Below are 27,746 nucleotides of genomic sequence, written 5' to 3' on the forward strand. Positions count from 1 at the left end.
TAAAATTCTTATTGCCTTTATTCTGCCCATTGCCTCCCACAGTCCTGCGGCCAGCACACACCCACGCACGCATGCACACACTCACGCACATTCAGGCACGCTGGGAGTCTCTCCCTCGTCTCGGAGGAACCGGGCTGCAGTGAATCCTCAGGGAAAGGTGAGTGAGTCTTTTGGCAGCAATCACAGCATGTGTCAGGAGTGGGCAGCCGCGTCAGCGGCACCTGCTCCTTCTGCATAAGAGGAGGCTGGGGGAGCCGTGGCCCCCGGTGCAGCCCCCGCCCCAGCCCCGCTCTCCTGCCCCTCGCAGGGAGCACGGCTGCCGTCGGTCCGGGGGCAGAGGGTCCCTGTGCAAACGTGCTGATGGCCTTGCTCTGCAGTCGAGCCGGCCAGGAGAACCAAGAGGGTAAGAGATGTGGAGCCGGACATCTGGTCCCCCTCCCCCCCCTTTCTGCTCCCTCTTATCTTTTTTTTTATATATCTCTTTTTTTTTCTTTTTCTTTTTTTTTTTTGCCTAACTCCCTGCATAGTAAATCAGGTTTGGGTTCTGGCGTGCAAAGCCAAGAAAGGGAGCAAAGCCTTCCCTTTGGATGCATTCCAGTGCAGACCCCTGGGTGGAGGGCTCACCAGGTCTGGAGGAGAGGAGTGATTGTCTGGGGCTGGTGGCCCCAGCCCTGTCGCCAGCTGGGCCTCCCCTGGCTGCTTCCATCTGGGGACCAGAATTAGGGAAGGCTTCGGACGTGTCTGACGGACTCAGCGGACGGGTCAACAGTCTGTGGCCTTGGGGAGGTAGGGGAAGTGAGGACTGGGGGAAAACGGGGTGAAAAGAAATCCAAGAAGCAGAACAACTCTTCAAACCGATGAGCACCGAGACAAGGCGGGAAGCAGGATGTGCCATCTCTGTCCCATAATCCATCTTCAATATGAAGATGTGTTGCTGCCTTGCTGCTTCAGGACACAGGACGAAAAGCTGGGCTCCCTCTCAGCATGAGTGCCTTCGATCCAGGGAAGGGTGTCCTGTCCCATCCCGTCCCAGGCGACCATCCGAGGCAGAGGAGCGCCATGTGGAGGGGAAAACGGGAAGCTAGGCTGCACCACAAACTGAACCTGGTTGGCAGGTTCTATTGGTCCATTCCAATGCAGAGTCCCCTGTGGTCAAACCTGCACTGGGAGTGTCTGGTTCATCTGCAGCCGCATGTCCTGAATGCTGCTCAGTATCTTCTTCTGGTGACCTGCTAGCGTCACCCCTATCCTCAGTAGGTCCCTGCAAAGAAAGGGTGAAGACTCAACCACCCACAAACAGCAACATCAGCACACGGCCCTGCCCCACGTAGCTGCAAGGCAAGGGACCTATGCACCTTCCTTACAGCCCTCTGCCCAAGCTCCAGTGCACCTCTACCACCAGGGTACTGGATGCTGAACCCCAGACCTGAACTGCCTTGGGACTGGATGCTAAATTCCTGCCTTAACTCAGCCCACTACATGCCCAGGTGGGAGTAGGTGGCTGGCTGTCAGAGAGAAAAGGGACAAGAGACAGTGTGCAGCAGCCCCAGCCCCAGTCCCAGTCTCCTCCTTCCTCTGCAAGCAGAGACTTACTCCGCAGTCATCTGTGCCACCAGGTCAAAGGAGGCAAACCCAGCATTGACGAAGTTCTCCTTGTACCGTCCCATTTTGATGGCATCCAGCCAGTCTCCCACGGTGGTGAAGGTGGTGTAATCTGGGACAGTGCGGTCCAGGAGTGGCTGGGAGATGCTAAAGGGCAAGAGAGCCACATGTCACAGGGAGCAGGGGACTGAGAGGTGTAATTGGAAGCAGGGGAGATTTCTTATCCCTGTCCTCCCACAGTCTATTTCCAACCACTCCAGCATTCCCTGGTCTTGGGGGAAGCCATGGCTGGAAACAGGAATGTTACTGACCCAGACTGGACGCTGGCAATGACTTTCAGGCTGGCAGCATTGCGGATGAGCTTGTCCAGCGTGTTGACAATCTGTGCAAACTTGGGCCGTAGGTTGCGGTCCCGCACCCAGCAGTCCAGCATCAGCTGGTGCAGTGCAGTGGGGCAGTCCATAGGGGGTGGCAGGCGGTAATCCTGCTCCACTGCATTGATCACCTGCAGAAAGACATCCAGAGGCAGGCCGTGAGCCAGCCTGGCTCCCACAGCCAGTCTAGAGCTCCCAGTTCCCAGCTCCCCAGGGAGCACTTACATCCTGGTTGGACATGTCCCAGTAAGGTCGCTCCCCATAGGACATCACTTCCCACATGACGATGCCGTAGCTCCACACGTCGCTGGCTGAAGTGAATTTGCGGTAGGCAATGGCCTCAGGAGCCGTCCATCTGATTGGGATCTTGCCTCCCTGCATGGATACACAGCTCAGTGATTTAGCACATACCTGAGGCATCTCCCCAAACTCCCAGACCCATAGAACCCTCGCAAGTGCCACATACCAGGGAGCTGGTGTAGGTGGGGTCGGCTGGGTCATCCTCCAGAAAGCGAGAGAGGCCGAAGTCAGACACTTTGCAGACCAAGTTGCTGTTGACCAGGATGTTGCGGGCAGCCAGATCCCGGTGCACGTAGTTCATTTCCGAAAGGTACTTCATGCCAGCGGCGATGCCTCGCATCATTCCTACCAGCTGGATGACTGTGAACTGCCCATCATTCAGCTACCAGAGGAGAGAACAGAGGGGTTGGCAACACCTCAAATAGACTGAGGAAGGATTCCAATGTGCTACCATCACTTTCCTCCTCCCTACAGCAACTCCTCTTCTCCCACCCCATGATGTCTATGCAAAGCTGCATTTCAGGGACACCTGCGTGGCAGTGTAGAGATGAGGAAGGGCTTGGAGTTGTTGTCCCCCATGTGCTGTAACCCCCAGTCCAGGGCAGGAGGGCATGGATGCTCACCCGGAGGAAAGAGTCAAGTGCACAGTTCTCCATGAACTCTGTGATGATCATGACAGGACGGCTCTTGGTCACCACACCCTCCAGGTGGATGATGTTGGGGTGGTCGAACTGGCCCATGATGCTGGCCTCGCTCAGGAAGTCCCTCCGCTGCCGCTCTGTGTAGCCCACCTTCAGTGTCTTGATGGCCACAAAGATCTCACGGCGGCCAGGCAGCTTCAGGCGTCCACGACAAACCTCACCAAACTCCCCTGTGGTGGGGAAGGAGAGAGGAGGGCAACAGAGTGAGCCACAGGACAGGGTGCAAGGCATCAGCTGCTGTGCCCAGCCCCAAGACTTGCCTGCTCCAATGACTTCCTCAATTTTCACACAGGAGATGTCAATCTCTTTGGCGAATTCCCGGACAGCTTCGTTGGGGTCCTCATAGGTGAAGGGGTCAATGTACACCTTCGTCCCAGGGGTAACTGCAAGGACAGGAGTCATCACCAGGAGGGACGCAGGACAGGTCACAGATGTCAAGCCACTTGGCTGGCTGTCAGCCCACCCCTCTCTGGTTAGCAAAGGCTGTCCCTTCACCTGTGCACAGAGCAGGAATTGGGAGGGCGTAGGCAGAGCCCATTTGCTGGGCTCTCATACTCACCATATTGCTGCAGCTTCTCTGTGTACTCAGGGTCAGTGTTGTTGCGTTGCTTCCTGCCCAAAGGAGACGAGAGGAGGTGTTCAGTAACCATCCCTTTCCTGATGGGGCAAAGACATTCACTGCCAGCTTCCAAATCCCAGCACAGACAGCCTATGCCAGAGAGCCTTCCCTCTGACAGCTTCCAATGCAGTGCCATCCCTCCACTTGAGGTGCTATGGGAGGAGATGGCCTAGTTGTACTGAGAGGATGGCAGAGCCCAGCTTGTGCTGGGGAAGTAAGAGAGGCACAGTCCTTCCACAGAACCCCGGCTCTGGGACCCCTGCATGGTAGGTCCAGTCCTTCATTCTCAGACTGGAGCTACCAGAGCTCTGCCCACAGGCGAGGGGGAAAGTTCTGTGGCACACACAACCAACCCCAAACCCAACTCCGACCCCCCCTTCCCTGCAAAGCCAGTACCTGAAGCAGACGATAGCGATCACCACCACAACGATGACAAACACCAACCCTGCAGTGGCCGAACCCACGATCAGAGGCAACTCCTGGAAAGTCCTGCTGGTAGAGCCTGGATGGGTGGAGTGGCAGGAATCAAAGTCAAGATGGGGAAGGAGCACACATAGGAAGGCTGGGGGATGGAGGCAGCCCAGTCCTGGTACCTACCACCCTCTGCAGTTGTCTGAAACTCTGTGGGGAGGCTGTAGCGGCCGTATCCAGCCACGGTGCGTGCCCGGACCTGCACCATGTATCGAGCATTGGCTTTCAGCCCATCCAGACGCACTGAGTTCTTCTGGCTGGTGACTGTGTTGGCGATACCATCACTCTGGCCTTGCTGTAGGGGAAACATGCAGGTGTCACCTCTCTGAAGCCATCCCGTTTGCAGAATCCCACATTCCCCAGGCATCATCTCTGCAGTGACCCCCTTTGCCACGGTGCTAATGGACAGCTAAGAAAGGCTGGAGGAAGGAAAAGGCTGCTCCTGCTTTTTACCTTCTCTGAGTACTTGATCTCATAGTCAAGAATGATGCCGTTGGGTCTCTCTGGGGGAGTCCATGACAGTGTCATGCTGTTCCCGGTGCTGCTGTGCAGGTGCATTGTTGGCACGGCAGATGGGGCTAGGAAAGAAGGCAGGGGAGGAATGAACAATTGGTGCCAGGCTCCCACCTCCACCATCCCACATCAGTGTAAGACCTGCCTGGATGACCTTGGTGAAAAGGCATGGAGAAGACTGGCCTCTCCCAAGTTTCTGTAAGGAGGTGTGATCTCAACACCAAGGGGAGCCTAAGAAATAGCACCAGGGCTTCACCCCATGCCTAGCTGCAGTGGTCTGGGGAAGCACCCTGCCAGCCTAAACTGGTGCTCCCTCCCCTCCTCCGTTTGCCAGGAGTTCTGCACTCCACCTCACCAATACCTGTGAAATCAGATCAGAGCGCAGTGGCTGGAGATTACCAGCATGCTGGAGTGGGGCCAAAGCGGGAGGAAGGAGGGAACAGCAGAGCACTTGGCTGGCTGCAAAGGTTTGGGCTAGTGCTGAGCCTTTTCAGGCCCACAGGGGAGAAATTTCATTTCCTTCCTTCTCCCACTGCAGCAGGCACAGCATCTCTGGGCTAGGTCTAAGAGCTCCAGAAGGCATCTGCCAACCCTACCCTTCTCCACTTGCATGTGTACTGATCTCATCTCCTCTGGGGACATGTGTTAAACAGAGAGGACAGTTCACCCAAGGGATTAAATGCAGACGCAGAGAGCAAGTTATGCAGCACCACAAAGGCCTGCAATCTCCCAGGCTGTCAGCAAGAAATCTCAGCTCCGCTTTGCTCTGCAGTGGAGATCCAGCCCCTGTTCCCTTGCAGCTCCACTGACCTGCCTGGTTGGTGGTGATGTTGACAGAGGCAAAATGGGGAGGGTAGGGACTTTTGTTGGAGATGCCGTTCACGGCCTGGATCTCGAAGGTGTACTGGGTGTGGGCCATCAGGTTGCTGATGTAGATGCGTCGCTCGGTGAGGCCGAGCTGGCGCGGCACGAACTCCACGTTGTCGTCGCAGCGGGTGCACAGGCGCCGCTCCACGCTGCACTTCTTGCAGATGACGTTGTAGAGCAGGTCGTCCCGCCCGCCTGTGTCCTGCGGCTCACTCCACTCCAGCACCAGCGACGTCTCGTTCACGTTGGAGATGACATTGCGGGGGGCCGAGGGGATGCCTGGAGGGAGAATGGGGGGTCAGGGATGGTATGTTCTCATGCCCAGCTCACACTTCGTGTGGGCGCAGCACACTTGCCCAACTCAGATGCAGACCATTGCCATCTCCACAGCTTCCCCTGCCTCCCCTCCTCTCCCAGAAGAGGACTCACTGGTGCAGGCACTGTCTGCAGGGTCTGTGTCTGCCCGGAAAAAGCCATTTCGACAAGTGCAGACCATTGCTGCTCCAGATGTGGTCCGGCTGTTGGGAGGGCAGGGAGAGCAGGGACCTTCCCCCTGCTTAGACTTGAAGGTTCCTGGGCCACATGCTGGAGGAAGGAAAAACACACCTGAATTATAAAGCCAATGCAGAAAAATCCCCTGTTCCCACTAAGGCTGGACAGACAAATCTTGCTGCCCTGCCAAATCTTCCATCAGCGGCTTGAAGACCACAGGCCACCTATGAGCCTTTCCACCACTGTCAGCTATGTCCAGGATGTGGTGCCCCTGCCTGAGCAGAGTGGGCAAGAGTGGGCTGCTGGATGGCAGGAACACCAGCCAGCACAGATGCAGCTCTGCCCAGGAAATGTTGTGCTCCAGCAACAGGCCCAGGGTAATCAGGGATGGGAAGAGCTGGTCACCACCAGCAGTACTGGGAGCAGGGCAGGTGCATCCAGGACAGCATATTGTCAGTTTTGTTTCTTCACTGCTTTTCCCAAGGGCTTTGCCATGCTCCCTTCCCCCACTGGTTTCCAGACCCAGCACCCTCCACAGGGTCACCGATTCATTCTCCAGAGAAATAAGGCTGAAAATTAAAAGATTCCTCAGCTTTGTCAGCAGCAGCCCCTGCAAGGGCCTCCACCATCCAAAATCAGCCACTCAGCCCCAAACCTTCCGCCTCAGGCTCTTCAGCCACTTCTCAGCCCCAGGGCGGTGGCACCTCCCGAGATCAGCTCAAGTGGAGCGCTGATCGAGATGAAAACATTCCTGCAGGTCCTTGGCTAAAGAGCTGCTTCAGCATCACTGCCACCTCCCTCCTCTGCTTCCGATCAGGGTCCTTTAAGGAGCCATAAGTCCTGGGATATGGCCCGACTGGCACCACAGGGTGTTTATTTGTAATGAGGGACACGTGAAAGGATTAACAGCACTTGAGGTGAGGAGCACAGTAGCCTTGGGAACCTGACCCATACCTCAAAATAGCCCAATTTATCACAGTACTGCCCAAGGAAGCAGATTCTGTGCTCTGTGTTTGCAGCCGGATGAGAGACCTTCTGGCACCAGCTCTGCTTTGGCATCACCTTGTTTGCCACAGCTGGGGCAGCATCAGCACCAATTGCCCCGAAGGAGGTCACATCCTCCTCGCTCTGCTGGGGGGAATCTCTGAGGGCATGTAAGCAGGCAGCTCTGTCCCACCTCCCACGCCTGTCACACATCACCCTGAAAACATGGGGAGATTTCCTGGTGCTTCATTCACCAGGCTGCGGCAGGCGGAAGTTTCCTGCTATGAGGCATCTCCTGATACCCTCCATGGAAGTTTTTTGGCTGGTTGCAGCCCCACATGGGGCGTGGAGTGCTGCTGAGTCACAGGCTGCCAGGCTGGCCTTGCAGGGACCTGCACGCAGGTCCGGAGTGCTGTCCTGGGCCCCTGTTTTTTCCAGACACTGTGTGGAAGCAGCTCCAAGGGAGAAGCCCCACTCCAGCATGGTGCTGCTGGGCAGGTGTATATGAGAGCAGCCCCTCACTGGGGGTGGTGTCCCACTGCCACGGAGGGGACTGTGTGCTCTCCAGCTCCATTGTCTGGATGGGTGGCAGGAACTGCTTCCTGTTCCCAGGGTGTGAGCCTTTTGGCAAGGAGACTCTTCTTTGGTCAAAACAGGACCAACCACATGGCTCAACTCACTCCAGTTCCTTGACCTAAGTTCACCCAGGCTTTGGGCCTCCCCCTTGGAAATGAAAGCTTAGCCTGTCCCGACTCTGCAGGCTGGAGGGCAAAGGAGTGTGCAGACCTGCTCCTTGACAAGCAATGGGAGGCCAGCAGGTCCAGGGCTCCCATCTCCCCAGACCGGGACACCCTGGTCACCCCAAAATGTGTCTTTACATGGACAGCAGATGCCCAGAGGTTGCAGAGCAGCCTTGGCACAGGCAGACCCACCCCAGCTGGAGTCCCAGGCAGTTCAAACTGGGTGGATGCAGATTCATACATAAGGAACCAGATTGTTGAGGAATGAGAGATGACTGAAACCTCTTGGACAGGAACTCTCGGGGCTCAGAAAGCTGCCAAACATGCTTTGGTTATGGAGAGGAGCCCAGATCCATCAGGGACAAAACCCCCTGAAATAACAGGCTTGATGGAGGGAAAGTGAAGTCAGAACAACCAGAGCTTGTGTCAAGCTGACAGTCTGACTGGCATGGCAGCTGAGGACAGCCAGGTGCTCTTCAAGGCGTGTAGGAGGGATGAGGGCACTTGGCCTCCTGCACATGCAGTATCAGCTGGTGCCTCATGGGTTATGGGCATGGAGGGGCAGTGACTTCCCTGACATGGGAAGAAGGGACAGGTAGAGCTGTCCTTAGGCAGCTGCCTGCCACCCCATAGGAGTGCCCAGTGCAGGCACAGGGCGTGGAGGTCGTTTTTTTGCATCCTCATGCCACCCTGGCAGGAGGGGGGCAAACCATGACCCAGCCCTGTTAAGCAGAAGATCAGAAGAGGGACCGAGGCCAAGATGCACTCCAGTATTTAAGTTTCCAACTCTGCTTAATAAATCAGAGCATAAAGACCTCGGTGGCAGCATGACAGCTCTCAGTCGCCACATTTGAAGGCTGTAACCGAGCTGAAAGCTGATCCCAGGTCCCCGGTGGATAAGCCACTGTGTCATCTCTTCTCTGCAAGAAACTGCCTGTACAACAACCACTGTCTTGGCCAGCATGCCGCGGAACGAGCCTGGGAGCTCCGGAGTGGGAACGTGACTCGATCCAGCCGGAGCTGGGAAGCCAGGCTCCCCTCTTCCTACTGAGAGCTTTGCATAAGCACTTTTCTTGCTGAAGTGTCCTCAAATAAAAACACAACTCTGAACCTGTGCATACAGATCACATCTAGTGCTGTGTTGCGGTCACCTCTGGGGAGAACATGACAGTCACTGACAGCCACAGGATAACAGGTCAGGGAACCGAAGCAGAGCTCCTCAGTCTGAAAAGGAGCTGCTGGTTTGCTGGGAGGGAGAGGCAGTCTGGCCTGACAGCGGAGATTGGCCACAGAGGGGATCTGTGCAGGTGTGGGAGGGAGGAGGACAGTAACACAGCCCTACTGCAAAACTGTTCCTGCACCCTCTATGGGGCACTGCACACTCGGCATGGCACAGTCTGGCAACCCCAGCCATCCGGCTGCTCCTGGCAGTCCCTCTGGGATTTTCATCAGTTGCCAACCTCCAGGGCCTGACCCTGCCTCACAGAGCTGTAGCACAGGGCTGGGGAAAGAGGCGAGCACTATTCCCAAATATGATCCCCACTCTGGTGAATAAAATCCAAGGAACGGAGCTGAAAAAAACACCAAAATAAAATCCTCCTGGCAGCAGCAGAAAGCAGTGACTCATAACACAGGCACCAGGCATCCTTCACTACTGCACAGGATGCAGGCAAGCAGCAACTAACCCTGTGTGCCTCAAAACTTTGGGGTTCCCTTCCTTGGGAAAGGCAGGGATAGTCGTGGCACATCAGGAAACACTAGCCCCAAACTACCATGCCTCACGTCTTGACCACTTTTCCATTCACACCACACTATTTCCAGCATCCTTTCAGACATTTCTCTTTCTGTAGGATGAAGCAGAATCTCTTGCTTCAGCGTGGATAAATTAAACTGATCATATCCCTTTGCCCAGCAACCCTGTAATTTTATTGGAGGCAGGAGTTTGCTTGGGATGAACTGTGCTTTATGAACCTGCACGGCTCGCTCCCTTCCTGCTGTCATAAGTGGCTGCAGATGGAGCAGAACCATGGAAGCAACAGCCTGGCTATAGCCGAGGTGGTAACTCTGTTTTTAAGCCTCTCTAAAAAGGCAGTTAGTTAAACAAAAAAATCACACTTTGGGTGAAAATATTTCACACCAGTGCAGTCCAAAAGTGGATGGAGTAAATCTGAAGGGAGAGAAGGGAAAGAGCCCTCGAGGATTTGAAGTGGCATCCAAAGAATGGGCGGGAAAACTAATTTTTTTCTTTTTTCTAAAGAAAAGGAAAAAAATTCAATAAGCAAAGCTGTCTCTCAAGCCACAATGGGTCACAGGCAGGACGGCAGGGGCAGATTTCCTCGAACGTGTTACAAGTAACCCATTGTGGAGCTGCCTGGCTATAAACCGGCAGTTCTCCCTGCATTCCCTGCTGCTGCCTTTGATCTGGGAGCCCGGGCAATTAATTCCAGGCAGTTTCACTTCCTGGGTTTCATGCAGCAAGCCCATGTTGCAATGCAAAGCTGCAAACAGTTGGCAAGTGCAATGCTTGCTTGGCAATTTTTGTTTCTTTAATTCAGGGTGATGTTTCCATTAGTCACTGATTGCAAAGGAAATTTATTTTTGCAAAAATTCTGGTTTTGGCCCCAGCCTGACCTGCACTCACCTACTGACTGTGCCCAAATGTTCAGTGGCTGGTGCCATGAGAAAAGGGACATCAAAAAGTCCGAGAAATACGTGTCAAGAGAGCATGGTGTCAGGCTGGACACTGTCACCTCAGGTGCTCCTATGGTTTGAGTATCCACAGACTGCACCACACAGCCTCAGTCCTCTTCCTGAATGGGGTGTAGGCTCTGGGGGCACTGTGGCCCTTCTCCAGGACACCCCATGGACATGGGCCCATGTGAGGAGGGGCCTCACTGCTCCCCCTGGCACAGCAGCCAGCCAGACCCCAAACCTTTCTGTCTTTGCATGAAACCAGCAACATGAGGGGTGCAAACCCCAATAAATCTGACACAGGAGCACATGTCCAGAAACACTTTGGGGGAGCCCCTTGACATCAAATCTCCTGAACAGTTTGGGTGCTTGTTGACCAAAAGGAGAAGGGATGAGATTAGGGGAAAGGCTGAACACCAGGGGCTGCAGGGCTCAGGGTGCAAATGCAGAGTGTCCCTGTCTGTGGAGGTATATGGGAGTCTTTGTCCCCCTCCCTGGCCAGCAGCTCCTCTTCGTCCTGCAAGAGCTCCCTGTGCAGCTCTGCGTGGCAGGGAGTGTGTGGGAAGCAGCACAACCCCCAGAAGGGCCGTGTGCTAATTAAATAAAGATAATGAGGCTGAGAATGAGATGCCAAATCAATGCTGTGGCAACTCAGGACTAGAGTGCCAGGTACCAGCCTGGCGTATTGTCTTACAAAGCATGCCAAAGGAACTGTCTTCAGCCAGGCAGGATGAGCCCTCTGCTCCCGAGGGACTGGGATACAAGCTGCATTGTAACAGGTCTGAATGCGAGGTCTAATCTTGGCTCTGGATGGAGATAAAGAGGAGGAGGAGGAGGAGAAGGAGGAGGGGAAGATCTTCAAAGGCCGCTGAAAGTCTAGGGAAAGGGGGAGATTTACAACAGGGCTTATCCCATCTAAGCAGTAACTGGGTATTGTTATTTATTAAAATGCCATCTGGCACTCTGGAGTGCTGCTCGCTGTGCAGTGAAGCCTCAGAGGGCTCCCCAGGACAGGAGTGATGAAATCCCAGCTCCGTAGGGCCACATCCACACCACTCCCCATGACGTGGGGACTGGGAGCCTTCTCAGTGGTGGTGGACTGTCAAAATGGGGTAAGGGAACATCCAGCCAAGAGCAGAAAAGGGAACTGCAGTTCCAGCTTCTCCCAGCCCTTCTTCAGCTGTTTCCACTTAAAACACACGATCATATGGCGGAAAATCTGATCCTACAGGCGCAGCACAACTTTCCCAGAGAAACGTGAGGACACCGCCGTTTCTGCCCAGCAAGAAGGCAGGCTGCCGGATGGAGACGTGCCCTTGGCTCAGCGTGGCTTCCCTGCCTGCTGCAGAAGAAGCTGGGGCTTGTGGGAGGAAATCTAAGGTGCCAGGAAAGCTGCCACATGGGGGTCTGTCCAGCTTGGGGGATGCGGAGAGGGGACCTTGCCCGAGGCTCCAGCAATGCCCTGAGCCAAAACTGAGGAGACCTCAGTCCTGCCTTGGGATGCTGGCTTGGCACAGCCCAGATGCCAGCTGGAAACGGTGTCACCTTGTGCCCAAATCCCATTCCCTTCTGGGAAAGAGCCAACACCCTGTATAGTCTCAGATCTCCCAGACCAAGCAAGAAGGAAACCAGCTTCCCAGGCACATGGACTCCAGGGCACAATTTTAAGTGTGGATAGATGCCTGGCACTGGCATCCATCTGCTTCAGGAGTAGCCAAATTGGCTGCTTTCAAGACTGATGTGAGGGGCTGGGACACTGAAGTCAGGGCTGTGCTGGCACTGATGGCGCTGGGGGCTCTGGACACCTGGAAGAGCCACAGCCCTGTTGGAGACCAAGCTCTCTCGCACTAGCCACAGCGGCATGGCTGACAGCTACACTGCTCCCAAAGCCAACAGAGAGGCCAGCCTGGCTCGAGCCCCACATCACGGGCCGTTCCGAATCGCATGGCCCCTGCCAAGAGCAAAGGGCCGGCGCCAAGCATCCCGTCATCGGCGAGCACGAGGCATCCAGCACTGGGGGCCCAGCCAGCATCACACTCCCAGCTCAGTGCCTCCAGCCAAGGGGAACGGTGACCTTTCTGCCCTAAACCCCAGCCACCCCAGGGCAGGGTCCTGTCTGGTAGAAACAGCTCCCAAAAAAAAAATCACCCCAAGGGAGAGCAACATCCACCCAGGTAGAGTTTTCCTTATTAACACACACAAACTGGAGTTAAAAGAGCAACACAAAGTTACCATGGGAGTGCATGGCAGCTTTAGGACCCACACAGGGTTATTCTGCTCTATGGTGGCTCTCCAACCCCAGTATCTCCATGTGAAGGACGTGCTTCCTTCTATTCCAAGCAGGAACAAGGAGCTTTTGATCTCCTGCCTTCATGCTGCTTCCTACACTACCTGCTCCTAGCTTTCAGTGCTGTCAGGGGGTACATGCATCCATGTGGCTTCTCCCACAGTGCAGTGGAGCCCTGTTCACCATCAGGGTTTCTGAGTGCCTCTGCACAATCAGCATGAAATCACACTTGCCAGGAACAATCACCTGATCTAGCCATGAACACTCCAGGAGGGAGTGAGGGGAGATGCTGGATACAGCAACAGGGTTGAGAGAGAGGTTTTGGTAATGCTCAGGGGCTTAAATGTGCTGGATCCCTGCTGAGGACCATACTTGGAGCTGCAAAGAGATGCATCCCGCAGAGCGTAGCACTGGTGGCTGCTATCCAGTATATCACAGCAGACACCGCACCACATAAAAGCTTTAAGGCTTCTGAGTCAAACTGCAGACCAGTCCTCTGATAAACCATCCTGCTCTCTCCTCAGGGGAAAGCCTCCAAAACCAGACCGAGGTCAATGCAAAACCACTTACACCGCATCAACCCATCTGAGGGGACAAAAGCCATGATCACTCTGCCATGTGCGTACCTTGGCACTGGGTATCCTTCATGGCTGGCTCATAGCCAGCGGCACACGTACATGCTCCCACAGGTACCATCCACTCGCCATCACCGTTGCAGTACAGCTTCAGGGGTACAGACACCTCCACTGCGTTGGGGATGCAGGTGCCTGGTGCGATGACCAGAGAGGTGGGTTCAGCCCCCGTTAAAGTCTCCGGAAAGACAGCAAAGCCAGCAATGGTGTTGGAGCATTTCTTGTAGAAAGCCCGGACAGAGATGAGGGACATGCAGGCTCCCAGGTCTTGGAAGGCGAGGTAAAAGCCATTCTTGGAGAGGGGGCCAAAGCTGCGCACCTTGGTGTTCACATGGCCAGACTCCAGCTTGGAGAAGATCTCATCTGGGGCAATTGTATCCACTTTGATATAGGGGTTCTCCATCCAGAAAGGGCTGTTTGCAGAGGCAGAATCCGTATCTGACTCATAATAGAAAAGGTTGAAAGTCTCTTTGCAGGAGCCGGGGATGTTGGGGATACTGTTGCAGTCCCGCACAGTGAATTTCAGCTCCACATAGACACGCTGGACATCCTGGCGCTGGATGAACTTGGTGCGAAGCCAGTTGTTCTGGTTGGCCTGCCGTACGTTGCAGACCTGGTACGTGCGGATGGGGTTCATGGCCTCATCATAACCGCTGACTTCTTCCCACTGTGAGCAAGAGGGGAAGGGTTAGATCCCCAGCTGGGGACATCAGTGCCATGGACACATTGTGGATGTCACAGAGTTGGGGGGAACATGCAACAGAGAAAGGCAGCAGCTGCACCTCCACCTGTCACAACCCTCCTGGTCATCAAGGTGACTAAGAGCAAGCCAGGCCAGGGCCCAGAGCACTCCTACACTGCTGGCATGGAGTCAGAAGGAGATGGTTTTATGAGGTGAAGATAAGCACGGGAGGAAATGAGAAAGATGCAGCCAGCTCCACAAAGGCACTGGTGACCAACCCTGATTCCCATGGGGCCAGGGCCAGCTGTGCCCTTTGGAGGTCAGGACCAGGGCTGGTTCCAAACTTACCCCTGTTTCTGGATGAGTTGTCCATGCCAACTCAGAGGTCACCCACTTCGTGTCCATCAGGGTCTCTGGAGAGAGAGGAAGGAGAGAAAAAAGTAATTGGAGATGAAGGCCAAGATTAGAGGGAAATAAAGCAGGAGGAGTGGGGGAGAGGAGAGCTGAGCCTGACATTTCTGTGGAAAACAGCAACTTGGGGGGTGAGACATGGTGGGAGGAGGGGGAAGCAGCACAGACGGACTCCAGATTTCTCTTCTCCTATCAGGAGAACAGGAAGAGCAAGGCGTCCCTGGAGAGCTGTGCTGGAGCAAGCAAGCAGGAGGACAAGGAGATGGCCAGGTGGCGAGGGGAGGATGGGGACAGGCTTTCACCCCCAGCCACTGGCACAGCCAGTTGTGCTCCCTGGCCAGCAGAGAGGATGCCAGAGGAGGGAAACCGAGTACCCCCCGTCCACACCCTCCCCCTCTGCTTTGGCAGGGCGCATATTTACTGTGGCTGGGGTTGAAAGGGCCTGTTCCCATGACAGGGTGGTGCGGGCCAAGCAGGTTTATCCAGAGGAGGAGGGACTGGTAGGCTGCTCTCCCAGAGACGCCCCACATCACTCATTTTACAAGAGGGGAGAAGAATTTGACCGTCTGGCCAACATTCCTGGAGCAGACTACAAGACAAACCACCCCGGCAGCATTCCCCAAACAGCCCCAGCCCCAGCCTTGGGGGAGCAAGACGCTTGTCTGGGAAGAGCTGCAATTGCAGGCAGCTGTCGCTAATCCCGGGCAGAGCCGCATGGCTCCGCACAAGCACCACACGCAAAAACTGGGAGCGAAACACAACGATGAGAGCAGAGCAACATGCTCTGTGGCCCCTCTGTGGGTTCCTGGCCCTGTGATCCCCACTCAGGGATGGCCTTTAGGCTGTTTGAAAGGGAGCAGGCACCTGGGGGTGTGTGGATTGTGGGTCCAGAGGACCCACTCTTTGGTTAAGGGGGATTTTGGCGCAAGAAGGGTGCAAATGCCTGAAAACCCATGTGTGCCCAGAGGGGTTTTGGTGTCTGCCCCAAGCAGGACCTGGGACCAGCGCCAAAATGCCTCCCTGATGAGGGCATCCTGCTCCCCAGTTGCAGGCCCCTATCCGAAAGCCTATGCAGGTCCCCAAGGGGGACCATCCCTCATCCCATCCAGGCCCAAGACAAGGGGCATGGAGCCATGGATCTCCAGCCCTTAGAACTAGCAGCAGGCTGGGAGCTGCTCACTCTCACTGGCTGAAGCACCAGGCCTCAGCCCCAGAGCAAGAGGCAGTTTCAACTTCTTTCCTTCCACCCCAGGAAAAACACAGGCTGACCTGGCCAGGGAGGAAGTGTGGAGGAGGAAGGAAATATTCACGCGTTGCAGGGTTTCGGATGAAGCCCAGCTGGAGGTAAACACCTTCCTCCTGTGTCCCACCCTCGGGAGACCCGCCAGCAGCTCCTGCGCCAGCACCCACAGACAGACTGGGAGCACGGGCTGTGGGTGCCACTGTGGCACAGATAAACAAACACATTTGGGGACATGTGGGCTATCCAACCTGCCTCGAGGTTTGCCAGGTTCCCAGCCAGGCCAGTGAGCCTGCTACTTGTCCAGGCTGCTTGCCTGGAGCAAACACAAACACAGTCATATCATGGGCTGGTGGCACTGGCAGTGGACATGGCACAGGGGACATAGGGAGGAAAACCCCTCATGGTGCCAGCTCCTCATCGGGAGAGGGGCAGGAGGGCAGTCTTTACAAGAGACACCAGGTCTGGTTTGCAAATGCAGAGGTGGTCACTGGGCAGTGGTTATTTGCTGTTTCTCAAAAACACAAACCAGGGGCATCTGGCAAAAACAAAGGCAGAGAAGTAAGGAGTCCTCTGCCAAGGGGGTAATGGACAAGGGCTAGGGCAGAGGATGGGCACCCATGAGGCAGCCTCTGCTTGGTCCTATTACACTACCTGCCTAGGGAACACAGAAAACTGCCATCCTTCTCCCTTCCCATTTCCCACACCATCAGTTACTGAACACCCGCAGGACCCCAAGTGCAGCTCTGCATGGCCACAAGGTACCCCTAGGGATGATGCTGCACTCCCCAGATCCCTGCATGGAGTGGTTGCCAGGGTGGGCAGGCAATGCCAGACCATGGGGGGGCAGGTTCCAGAGTGGGGCTGCCCACACCTCTCCAAGGGACAAGCCCCATGCTGGCTGCCCTAATAAGGGCACAGTGGTGCCTTGAGGGCCCAGACACGCCATGCCGGCGGCAAGCAGAGCCAAGTGTGTGCTCGGCGCTGACAGTGCTGGGCTGCCAAGTCCCGGTGCGGATACCCTGAGTGGGTCCAGCCAGCGCAGGGCCCCACTGCTGGCACGGGTGGCTGATGGGTGTTTCTGCAGGAGGAGCAGGGAAGGGATGCCCCGGGTGCTCAGGGCTGGGGCTGCTGATGGATGAGCGGCTGCAGCCGTGAGTCAGGCTGAGGAGATGGGGATCTGAGTGCAGGGTGCGCCCGCAAGCAGAGCAACACAAGGATCCTGTGGCAAGCCTCAGCACAGCTTGGACTGACCAGACCTTGGGGGTAGTTTGCTTCCCAAACCCATCCAGGGTGTGCAGGAACTCTCCTGCACTCCAGCAGGCCACATATAGGAAGACTTTGCCATGGCAGCCGTCCCCTCCAGCAGCGTCCTTCCCCACAATCACTGGTCCTGGGCAGGACCTCAGCTTGGACAGGAGGCTTACTGCCTGAATCCTAATTTGGCAGCATCTGCCATCTGACCAACAGAGGAGAGAAAAAACTGACAGAGCCAAGCCAGCTGCTGGCACAAGAGCCATGTAAACCACACAGAAAGAGTGGGGAGGGGAAATAATAAAATCACTGAGCAACTCAGCTAAAGGAAACAGGCTGAGCACAGAGGGCAGAGGGGGTTTCCTGCAGCCACAGGAGTGACCCAAGTGGGGTCAGCAGAGCTTCCCAGACCCTCACAGCTTGCCACTTTGAGGGTCGTGGGTAGATGGCCCCATGAGCTGCTGCGCTATGTGGTCACAGGGCTGGTGGCATGTGCTGAGCTGAGCCACAGAAACCGTTCTCTGCCTGTAAAGCTGTTGCAGAGATCTCACAGCGGCCTAGCACTGAACCTGCATCCTCTCTCCCACAAACTCTGGGGCATGCCAAGTGCTGGCTGCCCCTAAGAGGGCATATGCTAGTGGCCAGGGTGGGGAGCCCGAGCGCTGGACTTCAGTAGTTCAGGAGCAGCCAGCTGCTCTCTTCCTCTGGTGCATGGTGCCAGAGGTGGGCTGAGGGGCATCACTGGTGATTTCCCTGTGCAGTTCAGGTTTGGAGGTGCTTCAAAGGGACGTGAATGGCGTCGGGGCTGGCTGAACAGTGAGTCAAAGCCACTTCAATCCTACACATCACAGTGAGCGCCTGGTCCCATTAGTCAATGGGAAATTGGCTCCCAATTTCACCAGCTTGGGGAAGTCACCCTAAGGCTTGCTTTATCACTGTCTGCAGTGCTGGGAGTTGTCCTCTCCTTACCTTCAGCTGGGCAAAAGCAAGGGATGGAGCAGGAGACTCACTGTGCTCAGTGAGTGCAGCTGGCCATGGTTGACCCCACATAAAAGCAGAAGTTCCATGGCAGAGTAGGATCCCGGGACAGAGAAAGAGCCTTAGTCCTTGGTCAGGCCTTTGAGCATCACTCCAGCTGCCTCTTCACTGCCTTGCAAGTCTCCTCCCAGGCACATCCTGAGCTGCAAAGACAAGGCGTGCCCCACCAGCAGCCCTCCCATCACCTCCATAGAGTCCCCAGCAGTTCACTGGGTGTTTGAAGCCCTGGTAAGAACCCATCTGGAGCCCGGGACCCTTTTCTCCCGGTGCAGAGGCTCAGGAATGCACCGTACATGGTCTGAGGCCAGTGAAAACGTTTGAACTCCCCCCTTAAGAGGCCCAGAGAGCCCGTCTCGCACTGTTGAGCGGCAGACGCGCGCAGCAGCAATGGCTGAGCCAGAAAAGGGGGGGAAGTATCAAAATTCTTTCAAGATGAAGCCACTGGGGAAGGCTCAATCGTCTCCACCAACAGGCTCCAATTTGAATGCTCTCTCCTTTGAATACAGGGACTGACAGCTTTTATCAGGATACGCTGGCAATGTAGGATGCCAGCTTCGTGCCCTGATGAGGACAAGGCAGCTCGCTCAAGCCCAGAGCATCCCGGAAAAAGGCAAGGGAGGGAAGTTACTAAAGACGCCCACGCAGCCTTGCTGCAGAGGAACCTGTTCAACAACGTGCCCATGCTCTCTGGGAGCTACACACAACACAGGAGCCCAGTGTGGGGCTCAGACTGGCCATAAGGGGCTACTTGCCCCATGCTGAGCTCTGGCAGACACCATTGATAGCTGGGCTGTTTGCCCCAGGATGTGGCTTGGTTTCCCCACAGTGGCTGCTCATAGTGGTGCCAGATGCCTCCCACCCTCACCACCACCCTTTTCTCTTCTGTAAGGAAAAGCAGCTCGTTTGGGAATGCATTTTAAATCTTGGTGACTGCCTGCTAGTCAAAAAGCCACCAAAAGGGGCATCTCCCAGCATATTTTAATTTCCTTCTTGGTTGTGAAGATAATTACGGCAGGAGCGAGTGGCCTTGCGTGCTCCCCATTCAAGCACCTATCGGTACAATTAATCCGGGCACTGTTCTGAGCAGCAGCACAAAAGGCCTTTGGTGTAAGGTCCTTTATCTCGGAACAAAGAGCTGCCTGTGGGAGAGAACCTGAGGTTGCACTTTTCCCGCTGACGAGCGTTTCCCGTACACAAAAGCTGAGCCACACGGAGCGCCCTGTGAGTGCGTCAGGTCTGGGAGACCCCGCAACACGTTTTCTTGAAGCATGCCGCTCACCTGGATCCCTCCTCCTCCAGGAGGGTTCTTCCCTCTCTGACCCCAGCTAAACCCTGTATCCATCCTCCTCCTGCACAGGGGATGTCCTGTTCCAAGGCTAGGGGACTCCACACGCTGCCTGCACTGAGGAAGATCTCCTGTCCTGCTCAGCCCGCATACTCTGTGGATGGAGCACACCACTGCACAGGAGTTGTCATGATGGCAGGTTTTGGCACTTGGCAGTCCCTTGTGCCGGAGCTGCACTGCAGGGAGGGGAGGCTCTTGCTGATGCAGCTGAGAGCCAGGAGAGCAGGGAGGAAGACTGCAGCCGAGGAGGGAGGCAGCAGGCAGGGCATCAGCAGACCTGGCAGTACCCAAGGTGGGCAGGGGGTACCCATGGTGGAGGTGCCAGGCACAGGGTTTGGGAACATTGAGAAGGTTCTGGCAGGCGCTGTCTGCCAGCTCCCTCTGCAGGGACGAGGCTGGCAGTACTGCCAGCATGGTGCACAGCCCACATGCCCTCATCCTCCCACAGGAATGCCATCTCTCCCGGGGACCCCCTGCACGCCTGGCCACCCTTGTGCCCAGTGCAAGGCCAGGGGGCCGTGCTGGTCCCACCCTTGCCCTCCCCGGCTGTCAGGCCAGGCAGGCCAGGCGGTGTGGTTCAGCCCAAGGGAAGGGCTGGAGCACTCCCTATCACCGCCCACGCTGGGAACCTGTCCTTATGCCGAGTAGGGCGCCTGCTGCTCCCCAGTGCCGAGGGGGAAGATGTGAGACTGCCGTGGGAGCCAGCCACCCGCCCCATCCTTCTCCAGTGGGGCACTGAGGCTCTGACCACCCAGTCCCACCAATCTACACTTGCCCCAGGTCCAGGACAAGCCAGTGACTTGTCAATAAACTGGGAACAAAAGGAAGAGAGGAGGGGAAAAAAGGAAAAAAAAAAAAGGGGCCTGTATCACAGCTGTGGCCCTTCATGCCAAGGGCGTTTGGCCCATCATCAAAGGGGATTGGATTTGCTGAGGCAAATGATGACACATCCACTTCAAGCGGGGCAGGTTCTGCCTGTTGCTGGAGGCGAGCCACCAGAGTGAAGAAGTACTATGGGCACTTAATAATAGACTCATTATTTCTGCATTATGGCAGGGCCCAGAGGCCCCAACTGAGATTAAGGCCCCTCTGCACGCGCACCGCGCATGCACGCACAAAGGCAGGCAGTCCCTGCCCGGAGAGCCCAGCCAAGGGTGGGCAGCACTACCAGTCCCAGCATCATTCACCATTGCTGGTTCCAGCCCTGCCAGCACCACGCTAAGCTCACAGCAGGCCCAAGACTCCAATTCCAAGAATGCTCCAAGGATGCATCCTCTATTTCTCAATCCCATATCTGCACTGGGGTATTAAGTTCATGCCCACAGCTCCAAGCCACTGGCCTGCTGCATCTCCCTCATAGTCCCCTCATCCAACCCTAACGCCTTGCACCTTCTCCCAGATGAGTGGGAACTGCCTGGAATGCAGAACGGAGCGAACAGGAGTGCTCCCTTCACCCCTCCCTGCCCTGCTGCCGACCCACCAGCCGCTAACTGGCTGAAGAGGGTTTTCCGGCCACGTGCTCCTCGCCAGGAGCTGTGTCCTGATGGCCGTGAGACAGACTGAAGCATGTGAGGGAGGACAGGTGCCAGCTCTGCAAAAGTCAGATCAAGTGGCAGTGCCTGGGATGTGAGGAGGGATGGGTGCTCCTCTCCTCTTGGTCATGCATTGGATGGAGGCAGGAAGGGCAGATTTCTGCCATTTTATGAGCAGGACCATGCCAAGGTGGGCACTAGAACCCACCAGCATCACACTGTGTGCATCCCCCTCTGAACCATGGCACTCAGAACCTGGGACTTTTGCAGGACAGTGGGGTCCCGCCCTGCAGTTGCACGCCAAGGACACATGCAGCCTGCTGCCCAAACCCTGCCAGGTCTTGCTGCCAGGTTCCAGTCCTGCAGAAAGGCCATACCGACGCTGGGAGAGGACGGGAGCCAGCTGCTTGAGTCCAATCCTGCACTGCAATTACTGTTCTATTAATACCACGGGGATTTCGGATGTCAGAGCCCAGTGTGCTACACCAGGGTCAGCTTGGCCAAGGAAGAGCTGCCATCCCTGCCCACATGGTGGATGTCTGCTGGTACTTGCTGCTTCAGTTTGCCCAGGAGGAAAAGATGCTTTTGCTGTGCCAGACTGTGGGCAAGGGGAACGGACAGACCCCACAGACAGTCTCTCATCCCTGCCTGCTGCCAGACACACTGCTGGCCTTAAAATGATTGCTGCCCACTCGGGACAGGAATGTCCCTGTCTAGCCCAGGGGAAGGGGCTGCCCACTGCAGCTCCCTACCATGGGGACAAAGTGACCAGCCATGCCAGGCGAGCAGGACCTCTGTGGCCAGCAGGCAGGACAGATTTATAGGTCGTTGTACTCAGCAGAGATAGCCATGCCGTTGTCCTCCACTACTACAGAAATAACTCATCTAATCAGGAGATGGCAGACCTGTTTGAGCTGTGAATGCCACTGAATAGGACATAGGTAGGAAATCGGTCTGCAAAGCCACCCTTGCTTCCAGGATAAGCCATGGAGGGGATGCTCCTGCCACCTCCGTCTGTACCTCCATTGCCCTGTGGCTGTGGTTTCAAGGGGCAGGTGTCCCCACAGGGCCACCAGGGTGAAGTGGGCTGGTGCAGGTGGACATAGCATCCCAAAGTCCCTGAGGGAAGGAAGAGGAGGCAGTCAGTGCAGCAGACCTGCCTCTGCAGGGCAACCATTTGTGGCAGGCTGAGATCCAAAAGGCCCCTCTCTCCCTCCAGCTCCATTTTTCTGCAGGTTGTACTTTTAGAAAGTGCAGAGAAAGAGTAATGATATTTAAAAGTAAAAAGCCCCACCCGTTCCCCAAAAAAGGTTACTCGGTACACATCCAAAGGCTCGCCCCACAGACGGGTGGCTCGGCTGCCAAGCTCCATCCCATCCCGGCAGCGCAGTGCGGGAGTTTCTGCCAAGATCTCCCTCCTCTCTACAGCCTGGGGCAGTTACCCAAATCTCTGCACTGCTCTCTGCTTGCTTCCTCGGCTCTCTGAGAGCACCAAGCCCATCTGGAACTGCTTAAACCCAAATACTGCTGCCCCCCTGCCCCCCCGCCTCCCCCACCCCCAAAGTCAGATTCTTCCAGAGTTAAAACAAGCACAGAGTCAGGAGGGGGTGCCGGGCCAGGCTGACTCGCTCCTTCATTTCAGTTTAATTTCTGGGGAACTAGAATAAATCTGTTCCTGGCGATCGTTCAAGCCCTGCACATTTTTCTCATTAATAAAAAAAGGCCTTGGATAGCACGCCGCGTGTGCATGCCCCCGCCCCCTGCGGGGTCCCCCCTGCGCCCCAGCCCTCGCGGGGCAGGCACCGAGAACCTGAGAGACACACATGACTGGGCGGGGGGACATGGGGACAACAGTGTCCCTTCCCCAGGACAGGGATGGGTTTTGGCAGCCCCCTGCGATGGCCACACCTCACAGAGGAACAGGGAGGCCCAAATCCCCTTGCAGCTGCCGCTGGGCAGAAGAGTCCCGGGGAAGGTCTCCCCTGGGAGGGGACATCCCTGCTGCCCACCCCTTCGGCACTGCAGCCCCCGTGGGGCCCATGGGGCATTCCTGGGGAGGGGGCTGGGAAACAGGTGTTTGTCAACAGCTCCTGCCACATGCATGAAAAACGCCAGGCCCCACAGTGGGGCTTAGCGATGGGCAAAAATAAAATTAAGTGACCCTTACAGCAAGGTCCCCTCTGTTCCAGCTCAGAACTCCCGGCCAGCACGTGCTGGCACACGCATGGAGAGCGGCCATGGGGCTGGTGCTCGGCCCTGCTGCCATGCTCCAGCCTCTTCCCAAGATGGCTCCCATTCCTCTTCAGCAGGGCAGCCATGCGAAGCCAGCACTGGGCTCATTCCCTCCTGCCTCGGGGAGAACGGGCTGGAGGGCTGGGCTGCACCCACGGAAAAGTGGGCACCACTGAAAGGTGGCACTGTGGGAAGAGGATGTGGCCCTGTGGGAGGGGGATGTTGCCGAACTCCCAAGCTCGGCCCCACAACTCCTCTGTGGCCATTCTGAGGGCAGGTGATATCGGTGCCCAGGCACGAGAGGATGAGGCTTCACCAACAGTGCCAAGCATGTCCCTCCCCAGACAGGACACTCACATGCCCGTCCTACAAAATGGCTCCCACATGGAGTTCAGCTCTGAGAGGGAACGGCCCATGCCTTGCTGCCAGCACCGCCCACCTTGAGCACAGGGCTGGGTTTGGAGCAACAATAAAAACGCAACAAAAAACCTAAACACGAATTCCAGTGGGACGGTCCCAGTCGGGTGGGAGTGTCACTGCAACAGGCTGCCTGGCCTTCAAGATGGCAGCCCATACCCTGGGGCGTGGGGCTGTACGTGGCTCTGCAAGGAGCCTGGCCGTGGAAAGGCACCCCCGTCCCCACCATCCCCCAAATGCTGCATGGGAATACACCGGACCCAGAAACAACACCAATGCCTTATGACTTCAACCACAGAGAAGTTTGCGGGGATGGCAGCCACCAGCTCCTCCATGGCCCTTGGGTATTAGTCCCCCTTTTCCCAAGGTTCTCCACGGGGGAAGACTGACACCCACCCTGTGGTCTGCACCAGCTGGGAATGGGGATCCCGACCCCAGGGCTGCCCCAGCACCCTTCCCCCTGCACAGTTCCCAGGCAGAGACGCTTAATCCCGACAAACCAGTTTGACTCAGCACAACAGTAACAGCTACAATTTTAAAAACATGCAAGTCTGTGATTCAGATTGCCGGGGCTGTTTTAATTAAACACCAAGCATCCCTGCTCCAGTGGCAGCAGCAAACGGCTCACGGAAAGAAAATGCAACCAACTGGTTTCCCCAAATATCTCTTGCAGTAAGTCATCACAACAAAACAAGGAGTTTCGGTTCATTCCTTAAAAACCAAAGGCCGCTATTCCCAATTGCAAGGGCCGGGCAGGAACGGCCCCACAGCCATAGCCTTGTTGTACATTAAGAGAAAAATGCGGGGCTGCAAACGGATCCCAGTGCTGCAAGCTTTCCCTCTCCCCAGCTCTCTGCATGCTCTGCCTGACACAAAGGAAAGCCCTTCTCCTCCCCTCCTCGGGAGCACGGACAGGCAGGCTTCCTCGAGTGCAGCTTTTAGTGAGGAATGGGAGATTTAATGAATCTAGCGAGTGTAGCGGAGCTCCACGACCTGCTTTCCTTCACAGCCCTACCCCAAGCGTCAATAAAACAGCACAGCCAACTTCCCCCATCGCCCCGCCGAGAAACATGGCATTTCTCTGGAAAGTAATTAAACGGAAAGCAAATCTCCCTGCCAAGAAAATACCTGGCAGTTCCAGCACAGAGGTCAATTAAGCAGGGGTTTGCCGGTGCAGAGGAGCGTGGTCAGGCTGCGTTACACATGGCTGGGGTCTGGGAGCTACCACTGGGCATTGTCCAGATGAGGAAAATGCCTAGAAATCCTCTGTGTTGGGGGGTTTGGCCGTTTCACTCCAGCCTGAGTTGGCTCAGGACTATGTGCAGCAACACAGTGCTTCTGCACAGGGGTTCATGGGGAAGCACGTGGGAAACCCCAAGTTTAAATGGGAGTCATGCAACCAGAGAGGCTGTTCAGGGCAGAGACTGCCTGGGAGAGTGGCTCCTTGGGAGAGCAGGTTCCTGCCCCAGCCCACCTGCAACCCCAGGGCGACAGGCAGATCCAGCCTGTGGCTGTCTACACTTCCTTGGGCCAGGGTGTTTTGAATCCTGGGCTTTTACCCTCAGACGGTCAGCAAGGACCTGGAACGTAGCACATTCCCCATGCTGTTCCACCGTGTCTGGTCCCCACAGGGCCTCTGTTCCCACAGCCTTGCCGGGACAAACTCCTCAGCTCAAACCCCTGCACTGGAGAAAGGATCCGCTGTTGCCCCCGGATAGAGCATTCCTTCTGCAGCCAGCCTGGGACTGCTGAACCGGAGAAGAAAAACACATTGTGACTTCAAACAGACCCAGCGCACTTACAGGATCTGGAGAGAAACCATTTTCTTCTCGGCAGCACAAAGCCCTCACTGAGCTGCTGCCGAGCACAGCTTTTCCCCTCCATCCCCATGGGGCCTTGTAGAGAAACCCAACTCCCCGCCAACCCCCTGGGAACAGGGAGCGCCATCCAGCCCCAAAGCCCCCTGCCCTTCCAGTCCGGCACCAGCCCCAAGAACAGCCTGCTGCCCCTCAGAGAGGACAGTAAAGTGGCTGGGTTCGGGACTGCTCATTGCTGTTGTCTGCAGGACGTGCATGCAGATTTATGGCCACACCAGATTTATGATCAGCACTAAAATATCCAAAGAAACGTGAAGGCAAGATTTACAGTAACCGCTGGAACGTGCTGGTCCCCGTCAGGAAGCAGCATTGAGTGTGGACAGAAATGCCCAACGCAGCAGAAGTGCAGGAGCTTGATGACCCTGTTGTGAGCAGCGGCTTCCCAAACCTGGTCAAGGCAGAAGCCTTTCTGGGCCAGGTGCAACTTTCCCTCCAGCTTGAACAAGAGTAAAGGGAAAAAACAAGAAAAGAAACGACAAGAGAATTGCAGGGGAATCGGGACCAGCCCCAAAACTGTTGGGCAGCTGCCAGCCAGCCCTGAAGGAGTCCCACAGGGCTGGCACCCAGCTGGGCCCTGACCTCTTGGACCGCGCGTTCGGCCTCTGACCCCTCCACACCTTTGTGAGCTGAAATAAACTAGTGACTCCTCATCAGGGGCTGTTTATTTTCTCTCCATTCGACTCTTCCCATTGCTCCATTCCCAGACGGAGGTGGGGGAGAAGCTGGGGCTCCCTGCCTCCCCAGGGACTGGCAGAACGGTCCCTGGGTGATGCATGCTGGTGTTGCCAGCCCCCACGTCGGCTATCCTTCCCCAGTTCCCAAACCGCTGATGGGAAGCAGGTTGCGAGGGCTGCCCGCAAGCATGGGGCCCTGCTGGGCTCTCTGCCCGCAACTTCATCCTCCCTACCAGTCCAGCAGGGTGCTTGGGAACCTCCATCGCGGGAGGGCTGGGTGCCGGTGGCTTTTCCCTTCCCCTCCTGCTGCGGGGCTCCCGATTAGCCAGGAGCTCATGCACCAGGCAGGCCCGCAGCTCTGGTCTACGAGTCTAGGAGTCTACGGTGTACAAAAGAGAAGGATTTAAAATTTTTCTTTCTCTTTTAAAGGGAAAAAAAATCGCACGGAGGAACGATGAAAGGGAATGTACGCAACAAACAACCTCTAAACTTTCTACAAAGCCCAAAGCCGGAGGAAAGATGTCCCCGCAACCACCGCAGCAGGGGAGCGCTCCTGCCGACGGCCACCCCCGGAGATGCGGCCCGAACCCCGCAACGCGGGGCGACGGCAGCGCGAGCCCGAGCACGACATCGCCTCCGAGCAGCCCCCGCCGTCCTCCGCCCGGGCGGGGGCACCCGCAGCTCCGCTCCAACTGGGGCTTCTCCCTTCTCTTCCCTCGCTCCCCAGCCCCCTCCCGCCGCTCCGGCGGCAGGTTCGGTTACCAGACACCGGACCGCCGCCGACCCTGGAACTCCCGGGCGGCGCCCCGCACACTTTGTGCCGAGACAAAATACTGTACCGGCCCCCTTCTCCTCCTCCACTCGGGAGTGACCCCGCCTCGCTCGCCCGGGGATCCCCCGTCCCTCAGCGGGGCCGAAAGCCGCTTCCCTCGCTCAAAGCCGGGGGTGCTTTGACACCGCGCACACCGGGGATCACCCTCCGAGGTGGAAAGAATTAGTCCCCGGTCTATTCCCAACTCCACCGAACTCGGGGGTGGGCGACCTGCGGAGCGCAGACCCGCTCGGAGGCGGATGCGGCACGCGTGGCCACTCGCCTCGGCGGTCCCATGCTGGAGCCTCGGGGGTTAAGCCGGCGGGCGCGGCGAGCCCTGCCGGGGAAGGGATGGAGCCGGACACGGCACACGGACAGTCTTTCCGCGGCCCCACCAGTTCTGGCACGCCGCGAGGTTCCACTGAAAGAAATATTAATTTTCCAGCCCTCTTGGTCGTGGCGAAAAGCCTCGGAACGTGAACCGAGTATCCAACGAGGCGCCGCTTCCTGCCAGCACCGCCGTCCGCGGACGGCGAGGCTCTGCCGCGCCGGGATCGGTTCCACGGGGCGTTGACTCTGAAACCCACTGAGGGCGGCTGAGCGCGGGCAGCGGGGCTGCGGCGGCGAGCTCCCGGCGGGGACAACCGGCCGTCCGCGGCGTCACGGCGGGTCGAGCTGAGCCACGGCAAGTCGGCGGGCCGGGGACATTCCCGGAGGGTGCGTGCGCCTGTGCGCGGTCGCCCGGGCCCCGGCACGGCGGGCGGGTACGCCCGCCCGGTACTCACCCTCCAGAGCGCGGCGGCCGCCGGGGAGCAGCAGGAGCAGCAGGAGGGGGAGCAGCGGCGGCGGCGGCGGGGGGGCCCCCGGGCGGGCCGCGGCCATGGCGGGGGCGGTGCGGGCGGCCCCGCCGGGCAGTCCCGAGCTCGGCGCCACGCGCGACTCCTCTCGCCGCCGCGCCAC

General features: G+C 57.0%; 1 protein-coding gene across 2 annotated transcripts; it reads right to left on the reverse strand.

Annotated features, from left to right (window-relative positions):
* EPHB3 (EPH receptor B3) lies at positions 1–27,746 on the reverse strand. 2 transcript variants are annotated; one of them, XM_071565947.1, is made up of 16 exons: positions 27,572–27,746; positions 14,304–14,368; positions 13,268–13,940; positions 5,877–6,032; positions 5,391–5,726; positions 4,521–4,645; positions 4,194–4,362; positions 3,993–4,098; positions 3,537–3,589; positions 3,238–3,360; positions 2,900–3,147; positions 2,443–2,658; positions 2,202–2,351; positions 1,914–2,107; positions 1,594–1,749; positions 1–1,261 (listed from the first exon to the last, which is right to left on the reverse strand). In XM_071565947.1, exons 1-16 carry the CDS (start codon positions 27,666–27,668, stop codon positions 1,153–1,155), a joined length of 2,976 nt encoding a protein of 991 aa, XP_071422048.1. In that variant the 5' UTR covers positions 27,669–27,746; the 3' UTR covers positions 1–1,152. The 2 variants fall into 2 exon arrangements, with proteins under 2 accessions (XP_071422048.1, XP_071422047.1); XM_071565946.1 differs by having other exon boundaries at positions 3,537–3,634.

Source organism: Pithys albifrons, chromosome 11, assembly GCF_047495875.1.
Source record: "Pithys albifrons albifrons isolate INPA30051 chromosome 11, PitAlb_v1, whole genome shotgun sequence".
In the NCBI taxonomy this organism is placed as follows: Eukaryota; Metazoa; Chordata; class Aves; order Passeriformes; family Thamnophilidae; genus Pithys; species Pithys albifrons.